Source organism: Xiphophorus maculatus, chromosome 23 (genome assembly GCF_002775205.1).
Source record: "Xiphophorus maculatus strain JP 163 A chromosome 23, X_maculatus-5.0-male, whole genome shotgun sequence".
Taxonomy (NCBI): Eukaryota; Metazoa; Chordata; class Actinopteri; order Cyprinodontiformes; family Poeciliidae; genus Xiphophorus; species Xiphophorus maculatus.
This window is the reverse complement of record NC_036465.1, coordinates 8428318-8443138: the sequence shown is the minus strand read 5'-3', so window position 1 is coordinate 8443138 and position 14821 is coordinate 8428318. Positions and strand designations below refer to the sequence as shown.

General features: G+C 37.2%; 2 protein-coding genes across 4 annotated transcripts; both read left to right on the top strand.

The window, feature by feature from the left end:
* Positions 1–1551: 1551 nt before the first annotated feature.
* Positions 1552–8924, top strand: arl13a (ADP ribosylation factor like GTPase 13A). 3 transcript variants are annotated; one of them, XM_023328389.1, is made up of 10 exons: positions 1552–1602; positions 3946–4062; positions 5310–5380; positions 5479–5710; positions 5802–5907; positions 6245–6450; positions 6543–6651; positions 7925–8195; positions 8276–8392; positions 8497–8924. In XM_023328389.1, exons 1-10 carry the CDS (start codon positions 1583–1585, stop codon positions 8556–8558), a joined length of 1311 nt encoding a protein of 436 aa, XP_023184157.1. In that variant the 5' UTR covers positions 1552–1582; the 3' UTR covers positions 8559–8924. The 3 variants fall into 3 exon arrangements, with proteins under 3 accessions (XP_023184157.1, XP_005799626.2, XP_023184158.1); XM_005799569.3 differs by having other exon boundaries at positions 5458–5710; XM_023328390.1 differs by having other exon boundaries at positions 5458–5710; positions 8477–8924.
* Positions 8925–10659: 1735 nt separating this feature from the next.
* tmem35a (transmembrane protein 35A) lies at positions 10660–14622 on the top strand. The gene is made up of 2 exons (XM_005799513.2): positions 10660–11026; positions 13383–14622. Exons 1-2 carry the CDS (start codon positions 10907–10909, stop codon positions 13746–13748), a joined length of 486 nt encoding a protein of 161 aa, XP_005799570.1. The 5' UTR covers positions 10660–10906; the 3' UTR covers positions 13749–14622.
* The last annotated feature ends 199 nt before the right edge of the window (positions 14623–14821 follow it).

Sequence of the window (14821 nt, the reverse complement as noted above, 5' to 3'; positions counted from 1 at the left end):
GGGGAATGGAGAATGGCAAACGAGGAATCAATAAACAGAGGGTGAAGTGAAACATAAACAAACAAAAAAATAAAGAGTAAGCATAAACAATTAGAATAAATGAACAGCAGGAAAAATCTAAAGCAAATGAGCAATAAATAAATGATAAACAGAAATTAGTTCAAACAATAACAGCTAGTATCTGGTTGGACCATTTTTGTTTTCAGAAATGCTTTTATTTTTTGTTCTCAATGTGTCCTTACTTATTAGAGATATTTCCATACTAACACCAAACAGTTTCCTCATATTCATTGACTTCTGATTAACTGCAGCCATGTTAGTTGAAGCCAAGCAGAGAGTAATGCTAACCAATCACTAGGCAGACGTTGAACCCTTAACACACAGCCCTCCTCATTTGCATAATGAGGCAGAAATGCATAAAGAAAAGTAAAAAGAGACGAGGAAATGTGAAAAAAACCAAACTCTTAAAAAAATCCTAAATATACATTTCTTGTCGAAAATGCATGTGCAAGGAAAAGGAAAAACAAGACATTTATACAGCTCTGGAAAAAATGAAGAGACCACTTAAAATGATCAGATTCTCTGATTTTACTCTTTATAGGTATATGTTTGAGTAAAATTAATATTGTTCTTCTGTTCTATGATTTAGTGACAAAAAGTCTCTGAAATTCCAAGCAAAAATTTAGTTTTTATTTGCAAAAAATTAGAAATGGTCAAAATAACAAAAAAGATGTGGCGCTTTCAGACCTCAAATAATCCAAATAAAACAAGTTCATATTCATTTAGAAACAACAATACTAATGTTTTAACTCAGGAAAAGTTCAGAAATGAATATTTGATGGAATAACCAGGAGGTTTTCAATGGGATTCAGTGCAGTGGGCTCTTCATTTTCTCCAGAGATGTATTTCTATATTTATTTTTAATTCTGTCAGTTTTGGTCTTCCATAGAAATCTGCAATTGTCTCTTAAAGGACTTTTAAAACTCTTTCTACTCATAAAACACAAATCATGATTCTCTGTAGCTCTCTGTATCATTGTCTGTTGAATTTTTTTTTTCCAGTTATCTTTGGGATCTCCATTAGCCGTTGTCATGACAATGGCCACAAACAAAACATTCATTACAAAACCAGTTGTACACACTTAATATAGCAATAGTAACATAGTATATTGATTTATAAATGTACAATTTTATCAGTTTTTATAATTAAATAATTAAAAAGAGCTCTTTTAAAAGTTCTTAAAAGCAGTTTTTTGCTAAATAAAAGTTAGTTATATTGAAAATATTTAGTATCTGTAGTACTTTCTGGAGTCCTGGGAAAGGAGATCATGGAGCGTCACACATCACACCACTCGATACATTTAGTCCTGGACGGATTTATTCACCTCCATCTGGTAAAGTTAAAAAGGAAACCTGCGCCGTCCAATGAGATTTTCGACTGAAACTGCCCGCTCTCTGATTGGCGGAGAAGTTTCCCAGGATGCACCTCCCACATGAGGTGACTAACGGCTTACTGTGAGCCTGATTAGCTGAGCAGCAGGTTGGTGCAGGATGTTAGTCGGGGCCAACACCCAAACAAATGCATGGACATAGATCTGCTTCTGTGAGTATCTGAATGAATTTTTACATTTGCATATTTTAATATGTAGGCTAATTTACACTCATAATCTGCTTTTTATTTTAGTGCCAGCAGCACTGAAGATCACTTTATTAGTTTCGGCACCTGCATGACATAATTATTACTAAAAAAAATCAAATAATGACACATTTTGTGATGAATACTGAGTTGTAAGAGGTTAATGTGGGTTTATTTTGTAAATAGTTTGTTTTATTAGTTATCACTGAGATTTCTGAGGAACAGCAAAATAGTTTTATAATTTCACTTGCTGGTTTGGTAATTTAGTTTTAAGTCTTTTAGCTTTATGCCTTGGAAAACCTCCAAAACCAGAATGCTTTTGCATTTCCAAACCTCTGACTAGAAAGTTCAGTTGAAGGTAAACAACATCCAATTAACCATTTGGCAAAGATTCAAAATCCTTCAGACGACAAAACTTTAAGAGATTATGGAAACTTTAAATCTGTTTTTAATGTGTGTATGTAGGTTCTTTATATTAAAAATAGCAAATATTTGCCTGGATAAATTATGACTACACAGTCCGAGATGTGTTGATATATTAGCTGTTTAAGAAGCTGCGGTCTGAATCTCTGGTGCCTCTCCAAGTAATTAACTGTGTTTAAGTTACAAATATGAGCAAACTTTGTCGATATTCCACTAATGTCAAAAAACAAAACAAAATTTCACAATTGCAGTGCTTCCATTAGATAAGAAATGCAATTAAAAATCACACGTGAAAAAGTATGTTCATGCAATAAGTCATTAAAAAACGTACTGCGTCATCGTCCTCCAACTACTTCCTGTCTTCTTCTTGTGCCAGTAGCAACATCATGTGACTCATGTGATGAGAAAAAAGTAGTAATATTCATAACTACTAATTCCTTTTCCCATCTAAATACTGAGTGAAATTTATGCTAGAATCTGTGTTACCAATCCGAAACCAATAATTTGTGCAAAAACACCTAATGTGTTTTGTACATCTTAAAAAGAAAAGAAGTGGTGTGATTCAGTTTCTGAACATTATTCTATACCACTGGTGTCAAACTCAGTTTCATTTTGGGCCAAATCAAAAACCTGAATGTTCTTAAAGGTCCGGTTGAGCCAGAATGTATCGATAAAACCCATTAGTTGGTTAACATATCAATAAACAGTAGTTTCAGCATTCAACAAGTGTAAATAATATTGAACATCTTTTCAGAGCTATCAGTCCATCCAGGAATTTGTGATTGTTTTTGTGTTTGTTTGGGGGTTTTTTGGAGTCCAAAAGAATTTTTCTTATGTTTGCGCTAATATATAAGTAAGGCTCAGGCAGCAGTCACTTAAACCCAATGTTTATAACCAATTCTGTGAAAAATGTGCAGTAAAAATCTGAACAAAATGTGGGGATTTGTTAATTTTGTGGTTATTTTGTGTTTGTAAATACTAGAGGAATTTATTGATGTAATTTGGACTTAAAAAGCTATGGTGGGCCAGATATGGCCGCCGGGCCTTGAGTTTGACACATGTGCTCTATTTTATTTATTTTAAAGTCGGAAGCATTCAATCCTATCAGTAAATAAAATCATAAATAAATCCTTTTTTAATTATTAGGAACTACTATAAAATGAAAGCTTGACTCTTAATTGGCATGATGGATGGAATGGATGGCATCCATCTCTGAAACTTTCCCTCATTTGCATGTTTTTGTTAAGGAACAGAGGCATATTTAGTGTTTTCTCTTTTAGTCCATTTCATTTATTCCTCAGAATTTCTTCTGCCTTCAAAAAGACTCTAATTTAGGCAAAATCTTAATAATTTAGCTACTTTCTAATGTTTTCTTGTTAAGATACATTATCTAAATTGACTGAAGGATTTCAGTATGAATCCGCAGATCATTAGAAAAAAGGGCTTCCATTACAGTTTTGCTAAATGACACACTTCATGCTAGCGTCAAAACATTTTTATTGGAAAACTAGTTTTTTCTCCATTATTTTCAAAATGTCAAATAAAAACTCACCTGCTTGTCTGCTGAGGACAAATACGGGTCATGTTGTGAACAACACTGTCAAAGTGGGCCATTCTAAACGGGCTTCAGCAGATTATGGTGCCTGAGCAGATGTACTTGATAAACTTATATCTAGCAGGTTAGTCAGTGGCCTGAATACCTCAGCCAGACCTTCTGCTCAGCGTCTACTGCAACGCATGGGGGAAACTACCAACCATCTGGGATCGTCCCTAAAGCCCAGAGTAGACAGGCATAAAGCGTCTTTGCGTCAAACCCAACCGTAAACCCGTTTACTCCAGCTGCTCCAGCCCCGTTTTATGACTAATGCTGAGGTTTACCGCCTGCAGGTACCAGTTCCAGAGAAGATGGTGGCCGCTGTGCTCACCTTGTTCTCCTCAAGTCAACATGTTCAACCTGATGAGCAATTGCTGCAGCTGGGTCGCCAAAATCCAGGAGCCAATCAGGTACGCACTGCCGCTTTCTCAACCTGAAGCTCCAACGGAGGAGAATGCATTTGCTGATTTTTTTCTGGATTTGCTTTTTTTTTGTCTCGCTTGTATGTTTTGAGATCATGAAACAAAGACTGCCAGAGTAAACGGAAAATAAAGGGTTTAAATGTTACTTTCATTGAATAACAGAAATTAGCTATACCTGAAAACCTGGTTCTTTCCCCTGAAATCTAATAAATAATTTAGTTACTTTTGATGACAACATTTAGCCTAAAACACTTTTTTGGTCCACTCTTCTTTGCAGAATTGTTTAAATTCAGCCATGTTGGAGTTTGACAAGCCCAATCCAAACCTTCATTTTGTTATCTTTGTTATTATCCTTCGGCCTACTTCAGAGTGTCAGACAGGTGCTAGTTAAGAGATTTCTTGTTTCTGCAGGTTTGGCAGAAATCATCCAGGGTTGTGGTCAGTGAAAAATAACTTTGCTTTCTACAAAAGACAATTCGTTTTAATAAGGCGGCGATTTCTTTTCACATAGAGCCAGGTTGGCCTGGATTTTTTTTATATATAAATAAACCCCTAAGGTTTTTCAAGGAATATGGTCCAAGCTTATTTCCCAAAAGTACAGCATTCCTAGCCTTAAAGGGTGTGTCATGCAAAATTCACATTTTGCATTTTTTTATACTTCCATTTGGGTCTCTACTGCTTCTAAAAACATCCAACGCTAATAAGTTAATGTTTTTTGGTGTCTGGAAAATGAGCCACTTCAAAAATCTCCTAAATGTAACGTCACAAATCAGCAGACACTGCCCGTTACCTAGTAACCCAAGTGGAGTTCTAACTGGTTTGACTGCTGTATGTGCTGTACAATGGCTGCTGGAAAATATGAGAATATACTTTGTGGTTGACCACTCAGAAACCAATTGCTGCATTCTTGCTTGTTGTGCAGGAGGCTCTACTTATGCTTTTCAGAGATGTACGGTTGTACAATTGCACATCTGTTTGCAGCCATTTTCACGTGCAGTGTGAACATTCAGTTAAGTGGGCATGGCCAGCAGGAGCTTATTTGGATTTAAAGTGACAGAGGCCCTAAAAGAGCTCAAAATAGGGCTAAAATCTAATTATCTAAGAATGATTTTGTGCAAAAAAATTTATGAACATGTTTTATAGAGCCCATAGACTGATCCTAACATGTTCAAGGAAGCATAATATGTCAGCTTTTAAATGAGAATTGATATAGCTCTGTTTTTATTTCTCTGAAGGAAAGTGACCATTCTCGTGGTTGGTCTTGACAAAGCAGGAAAAACCTCATCGATCAGAGGGATGTTAAGAGGTACAGTCCTAAACACACCAGCGTTAGAAATCCTCAGCAGGAATATAACACCTGACTCACCTGTTCTGCTGATCCAGTCCCTACTGGTGTCGACGCAGGGCCGACCCACGGCTGCATTAAAAACGAGCTGAGAGTGGAGAACTACCTCGTCACGCTGCTGGACGCCGGAGGATCAGTGGAGTCCCGTGGAGCGTGGAGGGAGCTCTACGGAGAAGCCCATGGCGTCATCTTTGTGGTGGACTCCAGCGACAGGCAGAGGATGAAGGAGGCCAGGGACGTTCTCGCAGACCTGCTGAAGCAACCGAGGGTTGCAGGAAAACCCATATTAGTGTAACGACTTCCTGCTTTTAACCTGACTTCTAGTTCTGGTTGAACTTAAATTATATTGGATTAATTCCTACGTGTGTTGTTGTGCTTTCAGGTTGGCAAACAAACAGGATAAGATGAATGCGCTGCTGGGAAGTGAACTGATTGAGATTCTTTCCTTAGAGAAGCTGGTCAACCAGAGCCGCTCTCTGTGCCATATTGTGAGTAAAGTTCAGAGGTCGCCTTGGAAACAAGGTCACAGAATGACTGGATGTGGACACTCAACTAGGATGGATGGATGAATGGATGGATGGATGGATGGATCTATAAATGGATGGAAAGGCAAATGGACTGACCGATTGATGGATGGATGAACATATAGATGGATTGATAAACAAATCGATGGACGGATGGATAAAAGGCAGTTTTTTTACTTTACTTTATTCTCCCTATTTAAAATCTACTTTTATTCTAAAAGTTTTCCATTAGTTCAGGAGTCCTGATGACAATTAAGTCAGACTGAAATATGAAGATTGAACCTTTTGCTTTTCTTCCCAGGAGCCTTGTTCAGCCTTAATGGACCTGCGGCGCTGGTCAGACAGAAAGACTCTGCGAGGCCTCCGCTGGTTGCTGCGAGCTGTTTGTCTGGATTACCCGGATCTGTGTGCCCGGGTGGCGCAGGACAGCAAGCGGCCTCTGGAGCCCCGGGAGAGAGAAAAGAAAGGCAGAGCCGAGAAAGGGCAAAGAATATCCAAACTTGAACGGTACTGTCAGAACCAGGGAAAGACTGAATACAACAGAGACTGATTCTTTTAACAAGACCTGATGGTTAATTTTCACTTTCATCTCACCTCAGAATGAGATCCAGCAAGTCGGATCTGCGTCAGGTTCATCGGTCCAGAGACAAAGAGAAAAGGAACAGTGGTGAAGGAAAGCTGCAGCCCATTAGGAACATGCTGCAGAAGGTCAGAAGAACATTGGTTTTCATCATGGCAAAAAAAAGTCTGTGGAAATAGTAAACCAGATAGCATATTTCAGTCATTGTGTACATTACAATTACTTTCAGCTTTCAGTTCACATTTGGGACGTCTTTGTTTTTGTTTGTTTAGGGTTTTTTTACTTAAATTTGGGTCTAAACTGCATCTTCAAACAGTCGAAACAATTTAAAATAACAATAAAAAAAAACACCTGGAAGTTTTTTGGGAATAAGTTCATGTCTTTTGTAGTCTGGAAACTTAGCGGTTTCAAAAACCTCCAGACAGTTGAGTCATAGTAAAGGGGCACGAAGCCGTTACCTAGCAACCCAGCAAGCCCAGCCGCTGAATTGCTAGCGGTTGGGCTTGCTAGCAACCCAAACGAGCTCCACCCTGTTTAGTCAGCTAGGTTTACGGCTGTATGCGCTGTACGGCGGCTGCTTGAAAATACAAGAATCTTGATGTTGACTTACCACCCAGAAACAGGAGGGTAGTAAGGTTGTATAATTGCGCATCTGTTTGCCGCCATTTTGAAGAGCGAGTGTAAATGTTGAGTTTGGGGGCGTGGCCATCAGCAGCTTATTCGACTTTAAAATGACAGGAGCTGCATTTCCAATGCACATGTGTGAATAATTGTGTCGATATTCCGCTAATGTCGAGAAAACACATTTATGTAAGAAACACAATTATCACGCCCAAGTCATTATAAAACTTGTGCGCTCCCATCCTCCAACTTCTTCCTGTCGTCTTCTTCGTCTTTTTCGCCTGTAGTGACAGCCTGTTGATCATGTGACTTGTGTGATGTGAAAAAAGTGTTTGCTTGCAGTTTTGTGCAATATGCTAATTGTGATACAGCAAAAAATCCACCTCATCCTACGGTGGTAAGTTTTTATTGAAAAACGAGAGTTTCTTTCAAAATGTTCATGTTTCCATTAAGCAAATTTATTTTCGTAATTGCAATTTGCCCAATTGCATGGTCAGTTGAAACACAGCTAGAGGCCTTAAACGGCTCATTCTGAAAGATCAAAATTGGCAGAACTGATCAGACTAAAATTACATTATCTAAGAATGATTTTGTGCCAAAACATGTGATGATCATGTTTTGTATCCTAACTTGTTCAAACAAGCATAATGAGTCACATTTTAAGTCAGCTAAATTCTTAACATGTCTTCTGGAAAGGGTCTTTTGTTGCTATCTAAAGTGAGAACAGAATCTGGTAGATCAAACATGAGCAACAACAAAATAACGAGTCTTGTTTTCCAGGAAAACACACTGAAGAAGAGGCTGAGGTCAAAGAAGATGAAGAAAAAACCAGTTAAGGTTAAAGAAGGTGTAAAAGATGTTGAAAAAGCACCTGAAGAGGAAGAGGAGGGTGAAGAAAATGAAGGAGGGCAAGAAAGTTCTGGAAGCAGAGACAAAGCCAGCAGTGCCCTGATCCCTCCGAAGAAAGGCAAACTGAAACGCAAGACAAAGGTGAAAGAAGAGATGCTGGATGCTCCAGAGTCCCTGGAAAGCAACGAGACACCAACTAAAGGTTGTCCTTAGCTGCCTTAATGTTGTTCGTTATGGTGTGTAGAAATGAAACCTCATATTTTTAATTTATTTTACATATAGCTAAAGGAGAGAGGAAGAGGAAGAAGAAGGTTGTGAAGGTAAAAAGAAAAAACAAGATCAACACAGAGGGAATGCCGGTGGCGTACTCTCAACCCGCGGACCTTTCCGCAACCTTTGGTGAGGCACAAACACTTCTTCTTACCTCCACCTGTCAGATAAAATAACCCAGGACTCTGAAAATACAAACTTTAATTTAAACAGATGAACCTGTCTCCCGGTAGATCTGTACCGAAAAGCAATCCAGGCTCTGAAGGAACGTCAGGATCAGGCTCAGGGACAGTGAATCCAGTAGCGTCCGACTCTCCAAACAGACACAACCTACAATCTACAGCAGTAATACTCAACACACCTCATCCTCTTGGAAATAACTTCTACTTTTACCAAACAAGGAAAGTTGTATTGACCTCCTGACCCCTGAGCATTTGAGGAGAAGTCTCAGTGTGCAGTGAAGGGAAGGCAAAAAAAGAAAGTCGTGTTGTACAGTGTACAAAAAAGAGAAAACCTAGGCAGTATTGTGAGTACCTGGCCAAAATGTTGATTTGTAGTTTGTAAAATGTGATAATTTTAAACGGTATGTTTTTTATATTATTTGAGAATTATCCAACAATGAGCTGATATCTTTGCAAAAACAGCTGTATACCTGATTAGATTATAAAATACAGTATAATAAAAACATTGTCTCTAAAGTGGCTTGTCTCCTGTTATGGTCGGACATCTTGGACTCAGCTTTATGGTTTTGATGTTTGGAATCAATGTCCTATTGAAGCTATTTTCACATTTTAATCATTAAAGGTCTCCCAAACTGAGAGAAAATGAGTATTTTCATGGAAGGCAGCCACAAACGAGCTGTGAGCTGGAAGCACTGGAACATGTGATTGACCTTGGTGACGCATATTTTCCATCACCTCGGACTGAGAGCGAGAGGAGGATGGAAAAAAACTGACCTGCTCCTGAATCAAGTTCTTCCACCTTGGCTAAAAATTTCACCTGACTCCTTTAGGTGAATTTAGGAGCTGACTTTTGGATAAAAAGATATCAAGGATAAAGCTCTGAAGTCAGGTGACTGTGTTCTTTCCTGCTTTGATTTTTCACTTTTTTAAAAAGTTTAGATAAGATAAACTTTCCAGACTTATTACACTACAGATAAACATAATCTGTGTTTATTCACTCTTTGAAATTGGTGGTATTCCTTGGTTTCCAATGGTTAACCCTTTAACAAGAGATTTGTTTTCAATGTCTGGAAAAAAGTAGTTTTATAATCTGATATAACAAAGATGAAGCTTTATGGCCACAATGACGTACGTTTGACGTGTTGAGGTAGGTCTGGGCGAAATGACTTAAAATAAAATCTCAATTTAATTTTTTTGTGTTTTGTTTTTCATATAAAATACAACAAAAAGTAAAATATTGTATTTTACTTAAACTCTAAAAGGGTGCAATTAGAAACTCAGAAGCAGTAAATATAAAAAATAAATCAGTTTTTTAGTCATTTTAAAGTTGTTTTTTTTTATACCTGATTTCCTATTTTAATAGATTTTTTGTTATCGTTTTCTTTTCTAAAAGAAAAATAAATTACAAATGATAGAAAAATATTTTCAAAATGACTTTTATTGTCCCTTCTGTGAGTTGTATGATAGCTACCAGGCTACAACATTTTTTTAAATTGTTTAATTACAAGAATATAGTCATAATTAACAGAGTAAAGATGCAATATCACCAGAAGAACGTCGACTCTGTCTGACAAGATAGACACATTCGTTTCAAAGTCAAAATTTAAAGTCACACAAATAAAACATTTCTTAATAATTTACCAGCTGTGGTCATATTTTTACAGAAACTTTTAACTGTCAAAACTTAAAAATAAATCCAGGAGCAGCATCTTGTTAATACAAGAAAACTTTCTAGAAATGCGGTATTAAATTGAGAATTTTTCTCATTTTTCAAAACTGGTAGTAATAAGATTAGTCTCTCAGTAAAACTAAAATACAGTGAGAAGAGAATCATAGCGAGCCTCTTTACAGTATGTCTTATTAACAAGTCCAAATGTGTCAGAGGAGCATATTTTGATATCTCGTTCTGGCTATAACGAATTTTTTATGATATGATCTTGTTAGAACAAGATACTGCTCCTGAATCTATCAAGCTCTGACAGAATGTTTCCATACATTCCATTTGCACTTTTAGTGCAAATCTTTAATTTTACAAGCTCGCTTGTTAGCTCAAACAATTTAATTTAGCTTCTTCTGTCTTGTGTGGTGGTTCTTCCATGAAATAATTTTGTCCACAGGCCCCATGCAACCCGGACGAAGCTGAATCAAGCTAATCCTGTGCAGTGACTCGATAGCGTATCATGGTTGCCTAGCAACACCAACTGCTGCCAAAAATCATTCCTTCTCAGCGGTTCAGTTTCACCAGTCTGTGGCCTAATAGCGGGTTTAAATTGCTCTCTGTTGTGTATAATTGTGAAGAAAGCCCCCCACTCGGGGATGCGGAGTAAAGTGGCGGTGGCACCGTGTCGCCATTTTTTTCCTGGTTCATCCAGAAGCCCATCCCCCTGGTTGAGGGAAACCGTCCGACTTTCATCCACTCTCCACTGGGAAGCGGCCCGGCTGCGTGCACGGCGGTTGAAACATGGCCTCGCCAAGGACAATAACCATAGTGGCCCTTTCTTTTGCTCTGGGTTTGTTTTTCGTGTTTATGGGAACTATTAAGCTCACCCCGAGACTAAGCAAAGATGCCTACAGTGAGATGGTGAGTAAGCGTTGGTTCTTAACGCATCAGTCGGGCTAAATGAGAGCCATTGTTCTAGGCTTGCTGCAAACGGGCTCGAATATTAACATATGGAGACGCTGACCTAAATAATGAAAGAACCGGAAAATTAGTTCTTTGTAGAGCAACGTGCCACGCTAAAGCCTTGTTATCATTGTGAAGAATTGGGTTATATTGCAGATAAATGTGGCTCTGCTGTAATCATCATTGTGAAGGTCATTTTATTGTAAAATTAACCTCATAATATATCTCCATCAATGTATAACGCATGCAAAAAAAATCCGAAATCGGCGCTGCGGAAGCACTTTAATGTAAAATATATATTTCTTGTTAAGCCGGTGTATTTACTTACATTTATGCAGAAATAATAACGATTTACTATGTGTATACATTTAAAAGTGTAGTTGCAAGGCTTCCTTTTTGAAAGAAAGAAAGAAAAGAACTGAAGAGCAATGGCGGCGCATTCGAGCAATTTCTGAGATGCACCTGCAGGTGCTGATGTTGAAACATCCTGCATGGATCAGAACTGACTGGAGGGCATCCCAAAGATCCCCATCAAAAATAACATACGGAATCATAAAGGCATACATTCATATCACACATTGATTAATGTTGGAAATTTGTAAATGTATAAATATATAAATAAATAATTGGATTAAAAATGAGAATGTTTGGAGTGAACTTAAAATTTCATCATAATATATGTGTAATTTATTGTTAAAAGTGCAGATAAAAGATTTTTGGGGATACCCAGTCACTGCATACCTACCAAGGCCTCACAAAAACAAAAACAGCTCTAAAATAAACTTTCTCATTTTTAATAATGGTCGCTCTACTGCAACAATTACATTCAGTAATACAGTAGTACTGATAAACACTTAATAATTGCATTTATTTATATTTGGAGGTGTAAATGCAAGCATTTATTGTATTGTGCAGAATTAGTAGTTACAACAGTTCTGCAGAGTTGCAAACATAATTATTTATTGTCACATTATTTTTTAATGGCTTTTGTTTCACAGTAATGATTGATGATCTGACATTAGACCATTCATAAATCATATTAAAGATAGACAGTTTTTTAGTACGTAATTAAATAATTTAGTGTATCCAAATTTGGCTACGTCGTATGTTAAAGATAGACACATATTTATTTATAATTTCATCATTATTAGGATTATTTATAGAATGCCTGCGCTCCAATGCATCGTAAAAATAAACTTTCTCTGTTTCGTCAAAAAGACCCCAGTAGGAATTGGCAATCATTGTATTAGTTATTAATATGAAATGTTATTGTTAGTGAAATGACCATGGTTTAGTTTTAAAACCAACCACAATTTTGATCAATTTTGTTTATGAAGTCTCACAACAAATTGCATTTAAAAGTCCTCCTTTGTTGCTTTAATGAGAACATAAGTATTTACAATGTCACATGAGTTAAATATAAAATTATTTACATGTTAATCATTTTTAAAATCTGTTAAATATGTAAGTATGTATTTGGTAGACCACTGACATATTTTATTTTGTTTTTATTTATTTTATGGCATATTAAGTCAGGTTTCACATAATTTGTTTATTTTCTTCTTGATGTTTGTGTTGGATTTGGGTTCTTTTACCCTTAGTACTGTAACAGTTGCTCTTTGAAATACAATTTTAAAGAATTGAAATAATTATAGATTTGTTTAATCATATAAAATTTTTTGAGAATTTTAAAAATATATTTGATAAATGGTTTAGCCCAAAAAATTATGGAAGATTTCTAGATGTATTAAATATTTTGGTCTTAGTGTTGTGACACTTTCTGTCACAACAACTTTCATAGGAAAAAAGTGGCTCTTAACTCGTCTTTGTTATTGGAACGATGTGGGTTAGATTAACTCCGGGTGCACCAATAAATCGGTGCTGATTTTCTTAATTTTGGGAGATTTTGACTGGCCAATACTTAAATGTGAAGTTGATCTTATCCGCTGATCTTGTCTGCCTCAGCAAAGGTCTAAAAATCAGCCTTTGTCCTCTTTTGCTCAGCTGTGAGAGGTTTGACTGACAGACTGGCCCACCAGGTCATGTCTGCATGTTTGCAGTTAACAATAGTCATCCCAGCAATTCAGCAACATTCTTGCTATATTTTGTGACATTTCAGAAAAAAAAAAAAGTATCGGCCAGAATCAAAATCGGCAGGCCAGGCTTTTTAAAGATTTGTGATCGGATAGGAAACTGCAATTGTTGCTCCCCCAATAGTAACTGTTTAAAAAACTATAATAACACTTGGATCTGCTGAATATGGTGAAAGCATTTGCAGAGTTTTTAGCTTTTTCTTTGCGATTTTTTTTTTCAGAAAAGGGCATACAAAAGCTATGCCAAGGCGCTGCCAGGTCTGAAAAAAATCGGCATCAGCTCCGTTCTGCTTCGCAAGATCATTGGGTCCCTAGAAGTGGGCTGTGGAGTGGTGCTGACCCTGGTCCCAGGCCGGCCAAAGGATGTGGCCAACTTCTTGCTGCTGCTCGTCATGCTGGCTGTGCTGTTCTTCCACCAGCTAGTAGGGGACCCCCTGAAGCGATACGCCCACGCTCTAGTCTTTGGTATTCTGCTTACCTGCCGGCTGCTCATCGCCCGGCAGAGCGATGATCGGCCAGAGCGGGAGGACACCCGGGAGGAGCTGCAAATCAACGACCAAGAAAGGAACAAGGTCAAGCAGTCTTAAGGTCTACAGCGGTAAAGGAAGAAATGGATTGCAGTAATTGAAAATTAAAGGGAATCATTTACTTCTAGTAATAACCCTCCACATATACATATCTTCTGTCGTCCAGCTGGCTGACTGATTAAGTTCACCAATTCCTCTGCACTTCCACTGTGAAACTAAAAACTCATGTTCCTTTTCTCCTCTGCATAATTGTGGACAATCATGCCTGATTGATCTCAACTTATTGTCATCACAGTCCTGTTTTCTATTTATTTGAGTGCTGCAGCTGTAATAAATGTTTGTGTTTTTACTTGAGTACATATTTTAATTGTTGATTTGAGAATGCCGCTTCTCCATCAGTCCTTGGATCTAGTTTTTTCTAATTTGTTTTTATACCGTAAGTAGCTAGGAAAGACCTGTTATAAGTCAATTTGAAGCATGCTTAATTTAGTCAGGAGTGCATAAGCCAAAAAAGAACTGTTGATAAAATTTTGTACCACTTACATGTCAGCTTTTCAAAGCTGTGGCAACACAAAGATGAATTACACAAAATAATGCAAATACTCATTTACTGTTTATTTCAGTAGATATTTCTGGGTGTTCAGATGGTGGCCTGTTTTAAAATAAAATAATCTGAATATTCTCTTTCTTCTGCCAGGTTTAGGGCAACACAGATTGCCTCAGGTGTTTGCTGCTAACTGGTACAGCAGCAATTTAACCAAAACAATTATAATTTTGTCTGTAAGAACTTGTATATTATTCCTTGTAATTCACTGTTACAGTACAAAACTGGGTGATTTTTTTTCCATCTTTGAGCATTTTAGGTGCAGTTACAAATCCTGTCAATATTTCTGTAAATGAAGAACTTTAAATAAAGAATTGGAGGTGAGAGTGACTTTTTTCCCCCTTTTATCTATGCCTTTTCATTCAAAGTTAAGTCAGTTTTGCAGCAGAAACTAACAGGCATTGTTAGCATGACTATATCATATCAGAGCTTTTAATGATCCCTCTGAAGCATGACTTTTTTCTGGATTTTAAGTGTATACCTCAACTTAGAGGAATTTTGAAAACAATTATTCTGTAAAGAAGCATAA

Coding starts and splice junctions, on each gene's coding strand:
- arl13a (XM_005799569.3), top strand. CDS start 1,583: ATGGACATAGATCTGCTTCT. Junction 5,908..6,244: donor GCCGCTCTCTGTGCCATATT/GTGAGTAAAGTT, acceptor TTTTCTTCCCAG/GAGCCTTGTTCAGCCTTAAT. Junction 6,451..6,542: donor AGAATATCCAAACTTGAACG/GTACTGTCAGAA, acceptor ATCTCACCTCAG/AATGAGATCCAGCAAGTCGG.
- tmem35a (XM_005799513.2), top strand. CDS start 10,907: ATGGCCTCGCCAAGGACAATAACCATAGTGGCCCTTTCTTTTGCTCTG. Junction 11,027..13,382: donor AAGATGCCTACAGTGAGATG/GTGAGTAAGCGT, acceptor TTTTTTTTTCAG/AAAAGGGCATACAAAAGCTA.